We start from the raw sequence: 19,547 nt of genomic DNA on the forward strand, positions 1-19,547 counted from the left end.
ATACAGATACCCTAAAAAGCCTATAATCAAGTGTTCAAATTGCACAATGATTGTATAAAAATGAATGATACCCATTGAGGAATGTTTTCATATTGTGCACATCACTATGTTTTGACTATCTATTTTCTGCATTCTGATAGTCCCATATTTGTCAAAACCCAGGTTCATGCAGAAATAACTGTACACTAGAGGTATGTGGTATTACGGATATACGTCTGTAGTTTTTCCAGTGGTACATACCATGGAATTTCTTCACTGTACTTGTTTTCCATTAGTTTTCATGCGTAAAGAATGTATTAAGCAATAACAATGACAATAGATAGGACGACTCTATTGTACAAGCCAGCAAACGACACAAAAGCTGAGATAAAAGCCAAAAAGAAAGTGAAACTTGTGATGTATAAAAGGAAGAATATAAAGAAGGAAAATATCACACCCTGAAATAAAACGCAAGAAAATGGAAGCATGGCAGAGACATTATAATGTTGGAGGGACAGAAAATTGTTTTTCCCCCCTTTTAGAGTATATATAGAGGCATTATGAATGAGAAGTATAAAGCAAAGATGGTTATTTATATCAGATTTTATGCAGATAAAATGTAAATCGGCTATTGACCCATTATGATCATACCATTGGTGCAGTTTTTAGATTGGCCCATTTTTCTCAAACCAGGCTGAAACAATGCTGTGCTTTTTCAAGAGTTTTGGAGACATTGTGATTGACTCTGTCTTACTATGACTATCCCATCCTGCAGTTTTAGATGAATATTTGCAAGATGGGGTGTTATGTTTCACCCATTATTTAGTTGTGCAGCATGTATTTTGTCTCCAGCTCCATACCTTTGTGGCTTGGGAGGGGTCATGAGGTCATAAGATAAGACAATTACTGCCAATAATATATGGAGACACAGGAAATAAAATATTTACATGACAATTATTTCTTAGGTTATTTTGCCCATTTATTTTCACATCCATCCATCCTTCAGCAACAAATGAAAATCCACAAAACCCATTTTCAAACCAGTTAAGTAAAACATAAGTATAAATATGGACCAGGAATGGACCATTTTTTCAGAAAAATAATTTGAGAATTATCAAGCCTTTGCCTCATGGAGTTAGTTCTCACCCATAAAAACTATGACCTGGAACTTAATTTCAAGCCTAGGTGGCACAAAATGGATGTTTTGACCAGGCCTACTATAGGCAGACATACATTATGACACCTTTGCTAATAATTTTGTAGATACAGTTGGATAACTTATCCATACCTGTAGTATTAAACATTTACCCCATGGTCAGTGATACAAAACCATAGGGTCCTGCTTTGAGATGCAGGATCCCTACAATAATTGCCTTTTTCCATCAGTTTATCCATTCACACTTGTAACCTGAATAGGTTTGAAACCTTACACGTAACTGAATGCCATTTGGTACATACTTTCCCTGTTACTTGTAGATGTTATTTTAAATGTTTAATCTTTTCAGATCCAATTTTGATAGAGTTGCTGCTTTTTTCTATCAATATTAAATCACTTCAGGATATTATTGCAAGTGGCACAGCACAGGAATATAAATAAATTATAATCAATGGATTGAATCTTATTATGAATGGGTCTTATCAATGAAATAAATAATACTTGAAATTAAATTATAATGATAGTATAGAGCATATATATTTCTTATATCGACATCTGACAGCATGATAATTCTGTTTTAGCAAAGCCCTTGAAAGAAAATTTTGACTTCATCAGAAAATTCGTGTGTGTGTTTAATGATGAAGAATTGTGGGGTATGAAAAGGACAACATAAAGGGACAAAATTTTGATTCTGATTTTAAAGTCATTAAGAAACTTCAAAGCAATACAATGCCAATATGAAAAGAAAATAATTGAAAAGAATTTATATTTCAATAGGTACAATTCCACTGTCCAGTTGTCAGTGAATAATCTCATTGTTCCCTACAGTTTATTATTGCACTGACAATCTAGCGATGTTAATGATGTCTCTTTTCTTATGTTGTTTTTGAAAATTAGATATCATATTACAATTTCATTTGTATCTTTTTTTAAAATGAGATTCAAAAGTAGAAGTGCATATTTTTTGTCTCACAGCTATGTGTAGTGGAGGTTTTATCTCGGACAGTGGAGTGCCTCCATGTCGGCAATGTCCTAGAAACACCTACTGGATCAATAGCACATACTGTTCTCCATGTCCAAATGGAGGAATTACATTGAATACAGGAGCCACAAGTTCTCAGCCATGTCTTTGTGAGTAACCTGATCTATCCTGATAATAACTATAAATGTATAACATATATTTGCCTTTTATCTTGATTCTGCCACAACAATATTCCACTTTTAAGGCAAAATGGTTGCATTGACAACTAAATATTGTCATTAGCAACTTGAAACTTGTTAATTGGTTTCCAGGAGGTGACCTTAAGAATCATAATGTGGTAACTAGAAAATAACATTAAACCTTTCTGATTACAAGTATATACTACATTCTGTGCAAGAAAAAAGTCCACAATTTAATTCAAAGTATATTCCCTATTTTACTGTGAGACTGCTTGTACATTAAGATGCCAACTATATGTGTGGTTTACAGAATACAAAAAACACGTCTAATGATTGACTTGTGCACTCAGCTCTCACTGGTGGCATGGATTAAGAAAGTCACATCCATGGAAACAAATTTGGAACAGGTAGTTAACTGTTAAATTATTGTTATTTGACCTGCTATAAATGCAAACATGGCTTTTTTATGTCTGGTTGGTCCTAAATGACAGTAGTGTTGATTTTGTGTCCAACATGGCTGCTCAGCATCCATTTTGAAAATCTCACTTTTGCTGTTCATCCTGAATGAATAGCCATATCGATATGGTGTTCTCACTGAAAGACTCATAATATCCAGCTGTTAATTAATGAAAATGGTGCAGTCTGATGTCCAATATGGCCACCATGGCAGCCATATTAAAAATCTGTGTAAGGCTAATCTTTCTGAATGGAAAATTATATCAACATGGAGTTATAATAAGAACTTTTTATGATGTCTAACTGGTTCCAAATGAAGATATGCCTGACCTGACTATCAATATGTCCACTACAGGATCTTGAAAATCTTAATCACTATTTGTCCTAGATCATTGGTCATATTGATATGGAGATTTCCCGGATGACTTCCTGTGATATCAAGCTAGATGTCAATGAAAATGTTGCCATTCAGAATCCAATACAACCAGAACCTTGATAATCTTGTTATCACTACTCATCAGAGGGAATTTTTAATAAATATGGGGATTCCACCAGGAGACTCCTTATGATATCTAACTGGTTCTAAATTAAAGCAGTGCTGATCAAACCCGAATATGGATGCCATGGTGGGCATTTGATGATCTGAAAATCTAAATTAATTTGTTATTTGTACTGAGTGGTTGGTTATATTGACATGGGTGTTAACCAAAAGGCTTCTAATCCTAGATAAAAATGGGGTCAATCTTATATCCAGTATAGCTGTCACAGCAGCTGATTTGAATAGCTTGATATTGCACAGAATAATTAAGGATAGTAGCAACATTCAGGGTTTAAACAGTATAAATTGTCTTATTGTAAATTCCTGGACATTCTTTTCAACCAGTTGAGCATATGTTCTTCCAGGTTACTCTTGTTTTTTGTTGTTTTTTTTATTCTGCTAGTATTTCATGGATTCCTGTGTGTTTATCAGAAATGTTTGCTGTTTTTATTCCTTGTTCCATATGTTTCACCACAATGCAAAATCGTCAACATCTGTGCTGGTTATTTACTCTTGTGCATTGTTTTACACAAAATTTGTATAAACTTAGTAACAGTTGACTTATTTCAGAGATTCTTATAAATGCTAAATGGCTGACTTGCAGACTGAACCTGGCACTGGAGAAAAGAAAGTTATTTATTCATTTATTTTCTTCTGGCAGAAACAAACAATAAATATAATTTTTTTCTTCCATTTAACAAGCCCAATGCCCTGCAGGCTACTTCTCATACAATGGATATGGAAATAATGTCACATGCCGAACATGTCCACTGCATCATTATCAGCCAAGCCCAGGCCAGACCTTTTGTATAGAGTGTGCTAATGGTCAATATACAGAAGGTATTGGAAGGACAAATCTCACTGATTGTAAGGATGCTGGTATGTATCATTCTTTCTCTGGCATCTTTAGTTTTTATTTATCCATCAAATACATTGCCCAATCCCATTAGCATTAGCATCAGAAACGTCCTGTCTGCAGTCTCCCAATGCAATTCACCCTAAAAGACAAAGAAAAGCATCAATCTTTTCATCTATGCATCATGTGAACAAAGGGAAGTAACTTTTCAAATTAACTGCCACTGCTCCTGCTAGGTTTTGACAGATTATAATCAGCTTTGACCACTCAACATTTTTTCATGGGGGTCATTATATATGATGTAGACAGCATCTCTCTTTGCTGGTGATTTTTTTTCTTCATATGAATATATTTTTTTCCTGGTCATTATTGGTAATGTGATATTGACCACTAACACTCATGGTATCACCAGTGTTTTTGTCTCACACCATTAAACTGCACTTTATTAATCACCTTTTACTTATTTGAATCTATCTGAGCACTTTGTATATTTGTTGTACAATGGTCTGCCTCTTATATGGGCACCCTTTTTGCAGCAAGAAAGTATTTTCTGGAGGGGATCACACATGGAAGTAATAACACATTAAGTAAGAAAAAAACTAATTCAGTATTTTCATTTAAAAATCTCATGCATGTTGATGAATCAGTGTAAAATACACTTTTGCTAACAACATTTTAAAAAGAATATTATGAATACTGATCTTTATGTATTGCTTATAATAATGGCTCAGATCACATTATCTGTCATCATTGAACACTTTTAACACAATACAGTAGTTCTTACAGTTATGCCCACAATTTTAACATTATGTGTAGCAAGGTCATGTTCCATTGTGAAATGCAATTATACAGTTTGTAATATAATGCAATGTTTGATTGTTTTATTTGATCTTCACAGGTTTTGTCATTCTCATAGTCACTTTCCTCATCCAAAGATGTTCACTGGAATTCCACACACTTTCAGAACAATAATGTCTTTTATTTGTAGCAAGTAGAGAAAAGCAGCAAAATTTCTTAACATCAGTTGCATTGATATTTATGCATATCTCCATATAACATAGTGTATTTTGGCTATATGTGATCTAAATAATAAATAAAATAAAAATATTAGTGTATGTCTCATCATTTCTTCACATTCATTTATATCATGCAAACATATTCTTTATCATCAGAACCTTTCAATTGATCATTATTGACCTACCAATAAAATGTCAAAACAAGATAAGTCAACACTTCAGCATAATCAGTGTTAAGTTCAAATGTAATGGGTGAATTAGTACAGTGCTGTAAAACAGTAGTGAAAGGCATTTTATTGTATAATTCGAGCAAAGTGTTGATTGTTGATATTATATGTCTGATGTGCATGGAATGATTGAAAAGCACTGAAAATGCTTTGTAACCAATTAATAGCAGCTATCGAAATAACACTTGAGCTATTACAGAATTACATAACTAACACCCTTGTGCCATGTGCATTGTCAGACCAAAGTTTATATTATCAAAAGCATATCAGAACACTAAGCTCTGATTAAATGGGTTCTTGTAACAAAAACAACAATAAATTTATCACAAGAAATATTTAGATCCCATGTGCAATCCAAACATCCACGTTTATGAGTATAAATCCAACACTTTTTTCCTTAGAGGAACCCAGGTGGGCAGGTGGTTTTAAGCACTTGCCTTTACAGATCATTGACATCTCATCTCTGCCTACATGGATGTAAGTCTCACCTTGGCCAATGTGGGTATGCAAGAAAGCTTACCAGTAGCTTCCCCTGAGTTAGTGGTTCTTCCTGGGGTTCTACCTCTATCCTCTACTGGCCACCATATGTAACCTATAATGTGCTGATAAATAGCATTAAGCCCACATAACCTGATCTACTAGACCATTATTAGTCCTATGTCAGCCAAAAAAGTAATAGGTGCAGAAGTAAGCCATTCGCAAACAGTACATGAACACTAGGTCTGACTGTTGACTAAGACAGTTATAATAGGCAAATTCAGAAGTAGCATATAACAAAAAATATACTTTTTACTTCCCTAGAATACAAAGTAAAGATTAAAAAGACAGTATTGTGATTCAATCCCAAATAATAAGTCCCAAAGTATACAATGTTCAGAATGAATTCCAATAGACTTGAATGTCCTGTTGTATCACAATGATGCAATCCAGAATGTCTTTGAATGACTTATTAAGAATACTAAAAAATATGTTAATCCAGTCAGTCAACACTTTAGTAATTTCAGTGAATGATTTAAATAATTCATCTGATATAATATCTTAACACAACTGCAAACCTTGATCCTTGATTCCCAAAGACTGATATGAAAGTGGAATGAATTAATTTATTTACAAAGTCTCTATTTAAACATATTTCACTTGATCTAAGACATGATAGAATGTTCTGCAATTCCCTAGATGTGAGTCATTTCGAGTTTCAAAATTCCATCAAATTGTAAACAGGATTATCTCAAAAAGCTACGTGTCAGCATCTTATTTACAATATACAACCATGGACAAAAATTAGATATGTAAACATGTTGCTTACAAATGACCATTATCTCACACTACAATATACAATCATGGAAAAAAATTAAACACACAATATAGATATAGATAACAACTTTCATCTCATGAATTTTTTTAAATTCATTAATCACTTATCTGTCATCCAAGTGTTTCTATTTGCCTCATATGTCAGTCTCAAAATGTATTTTACTGTCATATCCCTTAAAGATCCTTGGGGTCCTTGACTTTCCATTTACTGTTGATCTCAAATTTCTCACCAGAAGAACTTACACTTCCCCCAGAATTTCAGTTGCAGTAAAAATTTCATGTCTCATTTGAACTGATGGAAATGTTCTTGGAATGTACAGTGCAAAACTATTTGAAAAACCTGTTGTTTAAATTACGATACAAGCATCTCCAGACTGTAACAATCTTTCTTTCTCTATCCATTCCATTTTCTCACTTGTGCAGAATATTTTCCTTATCATGTGGAGCGTTAATTTTCGTTAGTCTTTTGGACATCACTTTTGTTGCCAAAGATTCTCAGGCAATATGCCTTTTCACTGATGTGAATTATTTAAATTCACTTTTTCTTATAAATTGAAGAATTTTCTTTTCCTTGACAACCTGTTGAACTTTTTGCAACAATATACTCCTTTGTTGCCAACTATATAAGTATCAATTTTTAGCATTGAAGCAGATGCCCTGTGTTTGTAGAGGAAGTGATCGTGTCTTTTGATTTCTTGGTGATAGTCTGGTTCCCTGCTGAGTTTAGTTTTCTTTTCTGTACGTGGAAGTAACTCAAAAAGTTATCATATTATGTTTGCATCTCAAAGATTTGTGTTTAAAACTACACTGCTTCACAGCTATTAGCTTTTGTAGTTTTCATAGTTATTGCAAGTAATAATTGCCAATTTCGGTCAAAGTGAAAAACCCAACATCAAAAGGAGGTAATAAAGACTAACACATCATTTTCACACTTTTGTTGATCCATACTGAGTTTATCAGCTGTTTGCTATTGTAATCTTCACAATTATGATAATACCTGGCAATTATCAAAGTGACAAAACCTGATATATGTAGATCAAATAGTACAAAGGATAATTGAATTATTTACCCATGTGCATGGATTAAAGTTGGGTACTTAATCAGCATGTTGGAAATAATATGGCCACTTGTGAAGGGTAATTTTGACATTATTCTGCACTAATATGCTGGCTGCTGGTTATGTTATAGGTGTGGCTCCCTAGAGGGGTACTTTGGGATGCAGACTTGTTGGTGGGAAGTGACTCAGGTCTAAAATGCAGGTGGCTGCTGGTCTGGGGGAGCCATTCAAGGGGGAACCATTGTATGCACATTTTATTTTTTCTTTATGCAGAGATGTCAGCCCAGTCCTGGTGCCTTAAAGTCATGGAGGACAACCTGGAGACATGAGTTGCCTGCACAATATGTTCTCAAAAAATACCGCCTGCTTTTCTGTATTTTTCCATCATTTTCAATGTTGAATTTTTCAATGCAGGATGATATTTTATGTTTTATATATGTTTATGTTTTCACAGATGCCTGTGCCTATGTTCCAGGCTTGATAATTTGAATTTTAAAATTACTTAATTATTTAGTGTCAAGCCAGATTCTTCACATCATGTTGTATATACTGTATATAATGTACATAACAGATAGAAGGCCTCAAGGTAGATTAGTTCTGTAACAAATTGAGTTACCTTCTCTAAATAAAGTCTTTATTATTATTATTATTATTATACACCTGTAGGAATGTGTGCAATGTGGGAAGAAGATATTTGGTTCAGCGTTTTGAAAAGGCATTTGAAGGGCCATAAGAAAGGGACATATTCTAACTGAACACAAAGCATGAAATAGTCACCCAAATTTGGAATCACTGTAGGGGTTATACAGATTCAGCCCTCCCTCCAGTGAAGATATTAGAACAGTACCTATAGTGATGATTACTTCAGGTCCTGGCAAAGTTTTACCAAGTGATTCTACTATAGCCACATTACTTGTATACTACAGCAATGAGCAAATTGGACAAAACTAGATCCATTTTAATACAATTTGGTATAAGTTTTTATCTCCACTTGTACATGGAGTTAGTAACATTCAAGCAAGTGTTCAGGATCACCTTCTGGCTTTGCTGGCCGGATGGGCCTTCAAGTTGTATATCATTCAATGTGCACTGTCCCAGCTACCAACCATCCAAACTGGTGAAATGCGCATTGCTTGATAGTTCCTAAAGTGATGGCAGTGATTATCATGCACTCACCAGCTGCCCTGAATTACCAAAACTGAGCATATTCAGTACATGGTATTCCTTATCACAATTGCAGCCATCTGCCTGTCCCAACCAACCATGCTAGACCGGCATTCCCCAGATGGACCACAGTCCATGCTGGATGTCATTTGGCTGGCCCCATTAGCATATCCAACAGGTAGAGCTATTTGTATGCATTGGTGATTTGGCATTATCACTGCCATACATAATGCTCTACTCCAGAACACAGAGTGTACAGGAGGAATACAACATTTTGGGTGTTACGGAGGTGAGGATTGATAGGGACTTCCATGAACATTTATGATCCAACCATGGAAAGGATGGAGTTCAGTTTTAAGATGGCAATCAAAGAGATGTACAGAATGCAGTCCGACATTTGCAGTTAATACTGCACATAAGATAAGGCCTCAGTGAACGTTGATGTAGATGATGAACATCCATCCAGCAGGATTTTACTACAATCATCATATATAGCAGAAATTTACCTCCAACAGTTATACTGGCCACCATGTATATCTTATCTTGCACTGACAAATGGCATTACAAACCAAAACAACAACATAACTCCTTCACACCTTTCCATGTAAATGTGGGCATCCTGTAGCAGGTTTAGTTCAAGCTTACACTAGTAAACATCCAGAATACGAGTGGCCACCCTGCAGAAACAAGTAGGGTTAATCTCTAAGAGTGGCTTCCCATCATCTATATTATGTATGGATGGGAAAATAATTTTGGTCTTTCCAGGAGGGCTGGATTCAGAGGTAACAGAGTAATTTCCTAATATTAGTGTGATCAGGTAAGTATTTTTGGAGAAACATAATTTACTTAAAAATTTCCTTTTTGATTTCAGTGTCCCTTCTATTCCCATTTCCTGTTTGATAATTGTTATGAAATCCCATGACGTGCAACAAACTTAATCAGTTATTATTTAAGGAATTATTAAAATTAATATAAAGTATTTTAAAGTCTTTGTGACAAACTAAGTAATAAGCATTGCTAATTTTGTTTTACAATGATTGAAAACAGTGGGCAATCTTTTGCCTAGTTTGTTGCAGTAGATTTAGATATGGGAGAGAACTTTTACAGAGAGAGGAATATGAGCAGTTATCTTGGCTGGCAAGCATGCTTTGGCTCACACAAGATTTGTTTCATTGGCCATATCATCAGGCTGATTGCAAAAAATACAGTACTCCCTTATTATAACACTGCTCATGAAAGATGCAGAGTATTTTGCCTTATAACGAGACACCTTATAATGAATAGTGGGACACCTTGTAATAGAGTATCATATGTTCAAATACAAGTTGACTCAACTATAAATTATCCCTTCCCTTTTTTAAAGCTGCAGAATTCTAATTTCTCTTTTATCCTCCAATAAATCATGGTGTATTTGCTTTTCAGATCCATGTGAAGGGGTGACCTATCATTAGTCAGAGTTGCACTTTGGAAAACTAAAGATGCCAAACTGGATGGATAGATAAATATGAAAAAACCGACAAAACCAGCATAAAATACAATTATGTTATTGAGTTGAATATGTCACAAATAAATTGACATCTTACATATTGCCCATCTTGATGTTACAGAATCTTTAGAGATCCATAATGCTTGACATTTTCAATTTGTTTGTATGATAAATTCATGAATTTTATCATAGGTCACATACCAGTATGAAAATAATAGCCCAGAATTATTAGATTCACAATATCCTGTAATATGTTAATTCCACATGTCATACAAATAAACAATGAAAGTCAAGTCCACACTTGTTTGATTCACAGTATCCTATGTCACTGTCTAATGTCAGCTGGTACGAAGCCATATAATTCATCCTCATTGTCTAAGTGGCTAAATAAAGTTCTGAAATCCTCCATTGTCATCTAGTCCTTGTACATATCATCCATCTATGAGTCCTTAACTTTATTGTCATGCATGTTACTGTCATGCATGTGCTTATGTGGTGACTGAGCTTGGGTTCTAACTTGTGTTCTGTAAGTGACTCTTCGATTGTACACTTTCCAAAATCTATTAAATGATGCACCTGAACAGGTGTCAGTAATGTTTGGCAAGATCACAGAAAGTACAAATAACCATTCTCTGTTACTGGTACTGAACAAGTATCAAATGTGTGGCTTGATCAGAGGGTTGTCACCTGTGAAAACAAAGACTTTCCTTGGCACTGAACAAGTATAAAATTCATGGTTTGATTAAAAAGTTTGTCATCCTGAAAACAAGGTCACTGCTGCCTTCACAAGCCAAAGGCTGATCGAACCATCTGCACTGGCAGATAACTTAGGAAGTATCACTTGAGAAAAATATCTGGCTTATAAAAGAAATATATAAATCAAATTAAAACATTTATTGCATCAAGCACAAAGTCTTTATGCAACAAAACACAAAGTATAAGACAAATGCAGGTTGTTGGGACATGCATGAAAATGGAACCAATATGCTTGCTAATAAAAGTCCATGGTAAATAACACTGATGGCCACTTCATTTGGCAGTGGGTAATATTTAATTTATTGATGATGTTTTAAAACTATTACGATAAAAAATATTTCTAGATAAAAAGTGTTGTGTAATGAATACTGTCATGAAATTAATAAACACAGTCCACACAATATATACATTTCTGAATGGGAATAGTGGCATGAAAATGTAAAAATATTTGAATTGACAGTATTTTGCATACTGCAGACATCTAGAAATTGCAATATTGCCCCCAGATTTATCAAGATTTTTGGCACATATAAGATGAGGTCTACACTGCATGACTCAAATATCCAGTACAAAAATATTGACTTACAAGAGAGGACATATGGTTCCTGATACAATTTCACTAGCATTTTAATGAAATGGGATCCATGACTATACTTGCCATATAACAGGAACAGTTACCATGTTGTAATGAAGGGCCTTACATTAAAAGAGTGGTTTATCTGCTTGGGATATAAAATGTTTATTAAACACGGATAATTGTTCCTAAAATCTCACTGTGGCACATATTTTTAAAATTTCTTGATATGTTTGTCTCAATTCTGTATTCATACTAAAAAATTAGTTGAAATTATTTTTTCTCTCCACACAGCTCCCAACCTTTGTAGTGGTAATAATTGTAGAAATGGAGGAAACTGTACAATTCGATTCCATGACTACTACTGTGAATGTACTAAAGGTAAGTCTTTGGTCTTTGTGAAATTGATAGCATGGCAGGACTGAGGCTGCCCACAAATAAAGTTCAGCATTCATATCAAATCCCTTTTGATTTAAGGCATAATCAGTTATTCGAATGCTCATTAATTTTATAGTAACCTCTGCTGATCTTTGTAACCATTTATTTATGTATGTTCTCCCTTACAAGAATAAACTAGGAAAAAAAATCAAGGGTATTTTAGAGGCATTAATGGTGTTATTGCATTCATGCTAAATTAAGGTTGCTGTAAACATAACAAGGGATGGATATTTGTATTGATGTCCAAAGATTTATTTATGCATGAGAGACATTGTGATGTGTGAAAATGGTCTATCAACAGCTGTAAATCAGTTTTGACTTATCATTGATCCATATGGACTGCTGACCAATCAGATTGCCAGCTAGTTGTATAATCCTGCTCATTTGTCTGTTTGCTAGGGTTTTTTTTGTCTGAGTGCAATAACTGCCAGAAGAAGATAACTTGTACAGGTTTTATTATATACTATGTACACTGCTATAAATTTGCCGTTTCATTCAGTTTTGAGCAGATCTTCATAATTCACTAAAGTTGTTAAATCTGTGTGTATATTTGTTAAAGAAAATCTTGAGATCGGTTGATGTTGATATAACAATGAGTAGGCAGAACAAATTCATTTGGCTATTTGGTCAATTTGGATATGTCCCATAACATAACATTTGTTTATCATGCATACATATTCTTTACTTCGGTGCAACTTAACATTGAACTGTTCTTGTATATTTTTGTGCAGAAATTCAGGAATCAAACTATTCAGTATATAGATATCACTAATAATAGAAATTTCAGCCAATAGACAAACATTTGCACTTTTGAGGATCAAAATACATTAGAAAAATTTTAATGAGACATCTCTATCTATTATGCTTTGATTTTATAAAATCAAAATTAATTCAAATGCATTCCATTATGTATGCTGCTACCTTTTGTACAATTAATCCAAATGCATTCCATTATGTATGTTGCTACCTTTTGTACAATTAATCCAAGTGCATTCCATTATGTGTGTTGCTACCTTTTGTACAATTAATCCAAATGCATTCCATTATGTGTGTTGCTACCTTTTGTACAATTAATCCAAATGCATTCCATTATGTGTGTTGCTACCTTTTGTACAATTAATCCAAGTGCATTCCATTATGTGTGTTGCTACCTTTTGTACAATTAATCCAAGTGCATTCCATTATGTGTGTTGCTACCTTTTGTACAATTAATCCAAGTGCATTCCATTATGTGTGTTGCTACATTTTGTACAATTAATCCAAGTGCATTCCATTATGCATGTTGCTACATTTTGTACAATTAATCCAAGTGCATTCCATTATGTATGCTGCTACCTTTTTGTACAATTAATCCAAGTGCATTCCATTATGTATGCTGCTACCTTTTTGTACAATTAATCCAAGTGCATTCCATTATGTGTGTTGCTACATTTTGTACAATTAATCCAAGTGCATTCCATTATGCATGTTGCTACATTTTGTACAATTAATCCAAGTGCATTCCATTATGTATGCTGCTACCTTTTTGTACAATTAATCCAAGTGCATTCCATTATGTATGCTGCTACCTTTTTGTACAATTAATCCAAGTGCATTCCATTATGTGTGTTGCTACATTTTGTACAATTAATCCAAGTGCATTCCATTATGCATGTTGCTACATTTTGTACAATTAATCCAAGTGCATTCCATTATGTATGCTGCTACCTTTTGTACAATTAATCCAAGTGCATTCCATTATGTATGCTGCTACCTTTTGTACAATTAATCCAAATGCATTCCATTATGTATGTTGCTACCTTTTGTACAATTAATCCAAATGCATTCCATTATGCATGTTGCTACCTTTTGTACAATTAATCCAAATGCATTCCATTATGCATGTTGCTACCTTTTGTACAATTAATCCAAGTGCATTCCATTATGCATGTTGCTACCTTTTGTACAATTAATCCAAATGCATTCCATTATGTATGTTGCTACCTTTTGTACATGATTTCTTGTTGACTTTTACAGATTCATTATTTTTAAGGCTGTGCTTCATATTTTACTCACACTATAATAATATTCAAGTTTTTTTTTAACTTTTCAGGTTACTATGGAAGGAATTGTGAATTGGAAGTGAATCACTGCCTTTCACAACCATGCTACAATGGTGGAATATGTAGGTCTGCTCCTGCAGGTTACAACTGTACCTGTCCTACAGGTAAGAGTGAGTGTCCTGGTCTCACAAGAAAGGGTAAATTCTTTCCATCACATTTGTATATGTCTAACAAATATGAACGAATTCTTATACTTGCATCCATTCCTATTTTACAGATAAGGGTGGATTCTCAATCACATCTGGATCTGTGTTACAAGTAAAAAGTAAATTCTTTATTTTTTTTTTTCAAATACATCATCTAATCATGATATGAAATGAAAACATCCACTACCTTGTAAATCCATCCCTCCAAAGTGGAAAAAAGACATTTAGTCCGTCATATGGAATGTTTTAGCAACTAAAGTGGTGAAAGGATTTCTACTTGCTGAGGCATTTGGAATTAACCCAAGTCCAGATGGATTTCTTACAAATATCAGCTTACAAGATTAGGGCTATTGCTACTTGCAACACAACTGTTTTCTAACTGACATCATTAAAGCTATGGGATGGGATGGAGGTTGGAGATTACTTTCTCAAGCTTTTACCTTGGAGACCTTTCAACCAAAAGAGCCAAGTTTCATTTAAGGAGCCCTACGTAGGTTTTTCAGCAGCTTCATAACAATGCAGGACTCTGCTTCTTTTGGATTTGCAGGAGTGCAATGTTTTCTCTAAGTAACTTCCACATATTGGCCATGTGCTAAACCAAGTCCCATCTTTACACCTTTACATGAGATATCAAGTTGCTGTACATGTTACAGGACTAGAGACAGGGTTCACAGTGGGATAAGGGGATGTCCATTTTAACTGCCTTTACCTATTATATATTCTCCTAATTTATTATGATTGGGTAATGTTTTTCAAGAAAATGACATTTTTGGAGTAAAAAATGTTTTTTCAATAATACTGGCATGATCAAAATATGGGAATTCCTGCCCAAGCCATACCCTTGTTACATCCCTGGAAACACATGCACATCTGCTCCATTCATTACATGATAGGATTTGATGCCAGTCATTTATTATTTGATTGACAGGATTTGATGCCAAAATCCTCCATCCAAGGGGAGACCACACTCATCTGACTTCTGTTTTTTAAGCTAAAGACCTTTTAGGGCATTTTTTGAAAGGTCAAGCTGAAAGCCATAGTGAATGTCTTTTTTAGATTAGAGTAGCTTGATTTATGATGTGGTATATGTTGTTATAACATAATATGATCAGGTAAGAGCTGCTGAAGAACATTTTACTCCAAAAAGTGGTTTCACCTGTATGTGTCCCACAGTAAATTTGTTCAGTTTCACCTATAACTGCCCTGTAATAAGAGCTGATTTTAGGTTACATCTGCATGTGACTTATAGGCAAGTGAATTCTGTTCCAGATGTTGATACCTTTAAAACTGAACCTATTCCACAGGTAAGAGTTAATTGATACCTTTAAAATTGAACCTATCCTACAGGTAAGAGTTAATAAATACCTTTAAAACTGAACCCATCCCACAGTTAAGAGTTAATTGGTACTCTTAAATCTGAACCTATCCCACAGGTAAGAGTTCATTCTTGTAGTTGTATTTACAACTGTCTCAGCAATTCAGGATAATCAGCATAGTGCCTACTTCTAAAAATAATTTATAATTTGATCATGAAGATGCAATAACTAAACTAATTCCAAATCCATTGTGTTGCTTGTCATAAAAAGATCCACCACATTGATTTTGTTTTGACTGCATTTTGTGCATGATGATAATGACGTGATGATAATATTTACAATGACTCCAATGATAATGATGTGATGATAATATTTACAATGACAACTCCAATGATAATGACATGATGATAATGTTTACAATGACAACTCCAGTGATAATGACATGATGATAATATTTACAATGACAACTCCAGTGATAATGACATGATGATATTTACATTGACAACTCCAGTGATAATGACGTGATGATAATATTTACAATGACAACTCCAATGATAATGACGTGATGATAATATTTACAGTGACAACTCCTGTGATAATGACATGATGATAATATTTACATTGACAACTCCAGTGATAATGACATGAATATCTTACAAACAATGGGCCTCACTTAAGACAGAGACTGTCACTTAGTAGTGCGCACAAATGGGCACAAGCATTTTATGAGATAATTAGGTACCTTAAACTCATGAAATGACATGAATAAACTTTGCTTCTTTAAATACTAATGCAGGGAATCATGTTGTTGCTTTCAATTTACCTACAAATAATACATAATGCTATTTGTGTTGTTACATGTATATTAATTTGTAAATATGTAATGATTCAAGGGGATGTGATTACTGATTTTGCTTGAAAACAATATGTTTGGTCTTGTTTGCTTGTTTCTGAAAGCAATAGTTCAAAAATTTATTTTATAAAACAATCACCTTAAATGTACATGGCACAAAAAATTATTTTGGCCAGATAATTTCTGGTGTCCAAACATAAACACAGTGAAGAACATAAAATACGGTATGTAATGTTACATTTGCTGACAGTTCTTGAAGTAAGAAATATGATGCACAGTTGCATTTATGTGTCCTAAATGTAATGACAAATCTGTACTTCTAACACTTTCATAAGGTTGAAATATTTATGGTCAATATAGAACATTATAACCAGTGGTTTGGAACTATTATTCTAGAAGTGATCTGCTTTCTGACCTGTAAGGTGTACCTGGGATTGGTTTCAATTTTCATTTCTAGAAGTGATGTGATTTCTGACCTGTAAGGTGCACCTGGGACTGGTTTCAATTTCATTTCTAGAAGTGATGTGATTTCTGACCTGTAAGGTGGATCTGGGACTGGTTTCAGTTTCATTTCTAGAAGTGATGTGATATCTGACCTGTAAGGTGTACCTGAGTGGTTTGGAATTTCATTTCTGGGGTGATCTCAATAATGATAAATAAGGGGTATATGGATGTTTTGGAACTATAATTCTCGGATTGTTATTTTTCCACATGTTCCACTAGTAAGGGGTAGGAGCTATAATTTGTAGATTGATATGCTTTCAACTGTTCCAAAACTAGAGGAAAAAGCTGCATCAGTATGTAATGTAAATCTGTTTTGCTGTATCACTTTATTCTAGATGTGAGAGAAAATCTCGGCCACTACAACTGTTAATTGTTCTTTAGGTTTATCTGTAGTTACTTCATTTTATAACCTTCTTACAAGTATTGGTAAATCTTAAAGGTTACAAAAGCTTTACTGATCCACAGGAAAAATAATGGCCATACTGAAGGGATCCTAACAAGAAATTTTACCAGCATAAGGATTTTAATGAAATCTTAGCTAAAATTTTTAAAACTTGTTCTAGGAGACAAACCCAGGAAACCAAGGATTTTGATTCCCCAGGTACATTTCTGGAGAGGGTTAAATTTTGTTTCCATACCCTTGTATCCTCATGTGACTAAATGTCTTGTATGCTAGGAATGTCTTTTTTTGTCTTTTTTATGTAAACATTTTATGGAAGTATGGCCATTGCTTGGCTTTAAACTTTGTCCTTGCATTGTGAATTTAGTTTATTCTCAATGATTTTCAAAGAACTTAAGCTTGCAACAAAATGTTGCACACAATTTAATAAGAAGACCTACTTAGATCAAGTTTGAATTTAATCCTTGTCAGTCAGAATTTTACTAAGTATGGCCCTTGCTTGACTTGAAATTTGTCCTGACATACTAAACAAAGTTTCCTTCAAGTGTTCCAAATTCACAGGGTCATCCACATTGTGGTGACAGATCTCTTTTTATTCTTTAAGACAGAGATTGTAAACACCAGAGATATTTCACATTAAACTGCATATTTATTGTTGTTGGTGCACTTTCAGGTACCAATGGGAGTCGCTGTGAAGTTATAGAGAACAAGTGCTCTCAGGGTACCAGATGCTTTAATGGTGGTTACTGTGTGAATGACTTCAATGATATCAGAGGATATCGCTGTATCTGTCTTAGTGGTTTTGGAGGAGCAAAGTGAGTACATATTCTTTGCAGTCTTATTAATCTGGATAAATATACACTAGAACCTCAATCAGTGAAATTGAAAGTGTCCTTGTCAATCAATTTAAGAGTCTTGTCATTAGAAGTCATCAAGGTTTCGTATTACATGTATTTAATGCTGTTTGGAAGAACCACAACAGTAACCAGTATTAAAATGAGGAAAGTTATGTGGAGAGATGTTCTAACATGACTAGCCTGACAATGCTTTCCAACACAAAATTTAGTGTTTAATATTACATTATTTCACAATAAATTCAGCTTTCAAGAGCCAAGAACTAATTTAACACTGGTGGTAATGATAAAAAAGTTTAACCAGATCCATGACACCATAAATATTTTGAGGACTCTCTCTGAACACACACATGACTTTCTCATTTTAGTATATCTTGTTAACATACAAAGCCACATATAGCATTTAGATAATTGTGGATCTACCAATTTTAATTTTTCAGATATGAACAAATCTTCTATTTGCTTAAAAATTTAAAAAGTTTGATTAAACATGAGAACAGAACATTTCATATATCACTCATTCTGTTATTGAGAATGCTTGTTAGTGTGTGGAAATTTGGAATAGATATGAAATTTACACAACTTATTGAAAAACACCTATTTTGTAATGTTGAGAAATGCCTACTGCAGGCAACTTTGTAAGGAATGAATGTCCATTTAAGATGTCTTGTCAAGTTATATTTAAGTTTTAATTTGATTTTCAATTTAATTTCATAATGTAATAATAATAATAATAACTTTATTTAAAGAAGAAGCTCATTTGGTCAACTGACCAATCTTCCAAGATGCCTTCTATAATGACATTCGTACAAATAAATATGTATATATAATGCACAATTTTTACAAGATAAGGTGTCTTTAGACAAAAAATGCTTTTAAAAACTTGACAAATGACCTACTGCTACAATGAAATAGGTATAAAGCTTTAAGGATGAGTACATACAGAATTCATGCAAATAGTAGTAGTGCAATTCGTAAATGTTATTGGTAAGTAAATGATAACAATGTTGTAAAAAGTAGTAATACTGAATTAAACAAAATTATACAGATGATTGTTTCTGTAGATGTTGATGACAAAAAAGCTTTTTAAAAGCTTGGCATGTGTCAGCTGCCTTTATTTAATGTGGTATGGAATTCCATAGCTTGGCTCCAGAAAAAGCAAAACTCTTCTTATGAAACTCTGAATTTGGTTGA

The 19,547-nt window shown here is 33.8% G+C and overlaps 1 protein-coding gene across 1 annotated transcript in view; it reads left to right on the forward strand.

Moving 5' to 3' along the window:
- LOC149802750 (uncharacterized) overlaps nt 1-19,547 on the forward strand; it is a 248,263-nt gene that overhangs the window by 164,322 nt on the left and 64,394 nt on the right. The window contains exons 34-38 of the mRNA XM_089953826.1: nt 2,111-2,266; nt 3,993-4,239; nt 11,997-12,121; nt 14,271-14,384; nt 18,173-18,314. Coding sequence (XP_089809952.1) covers nt 2,111-2,266; nt 3,993-4,239; nt 11,997-12,121; nt 14,271-14,384; nt 18,173-18,314 — 784 coding nt within the window. The remainder of the gene's footprint in view (nt 1-2,110; nt 2,267-3,992; nt 4,240-11,996; nt 12,122-14,270; nt 14,385-18,172; nt 18,315-19,547) is intronic.

Source organism: Sinohyriopsis cumingii, chromosome 3 (assembly GCF_028554795.1).
Source record: "Sinohyriopsis cumingii isolate HCF-2022 chromosome 3, ASM2855479v2, whole genome shotgun sequence".
Taxonomy (NCBI): Eukaryota; Metazoa; Mollusca; class Bivalvia; order Unionida; family Unionidae; genus Sinohyriopsis; species Sinohyriopsis cumingii.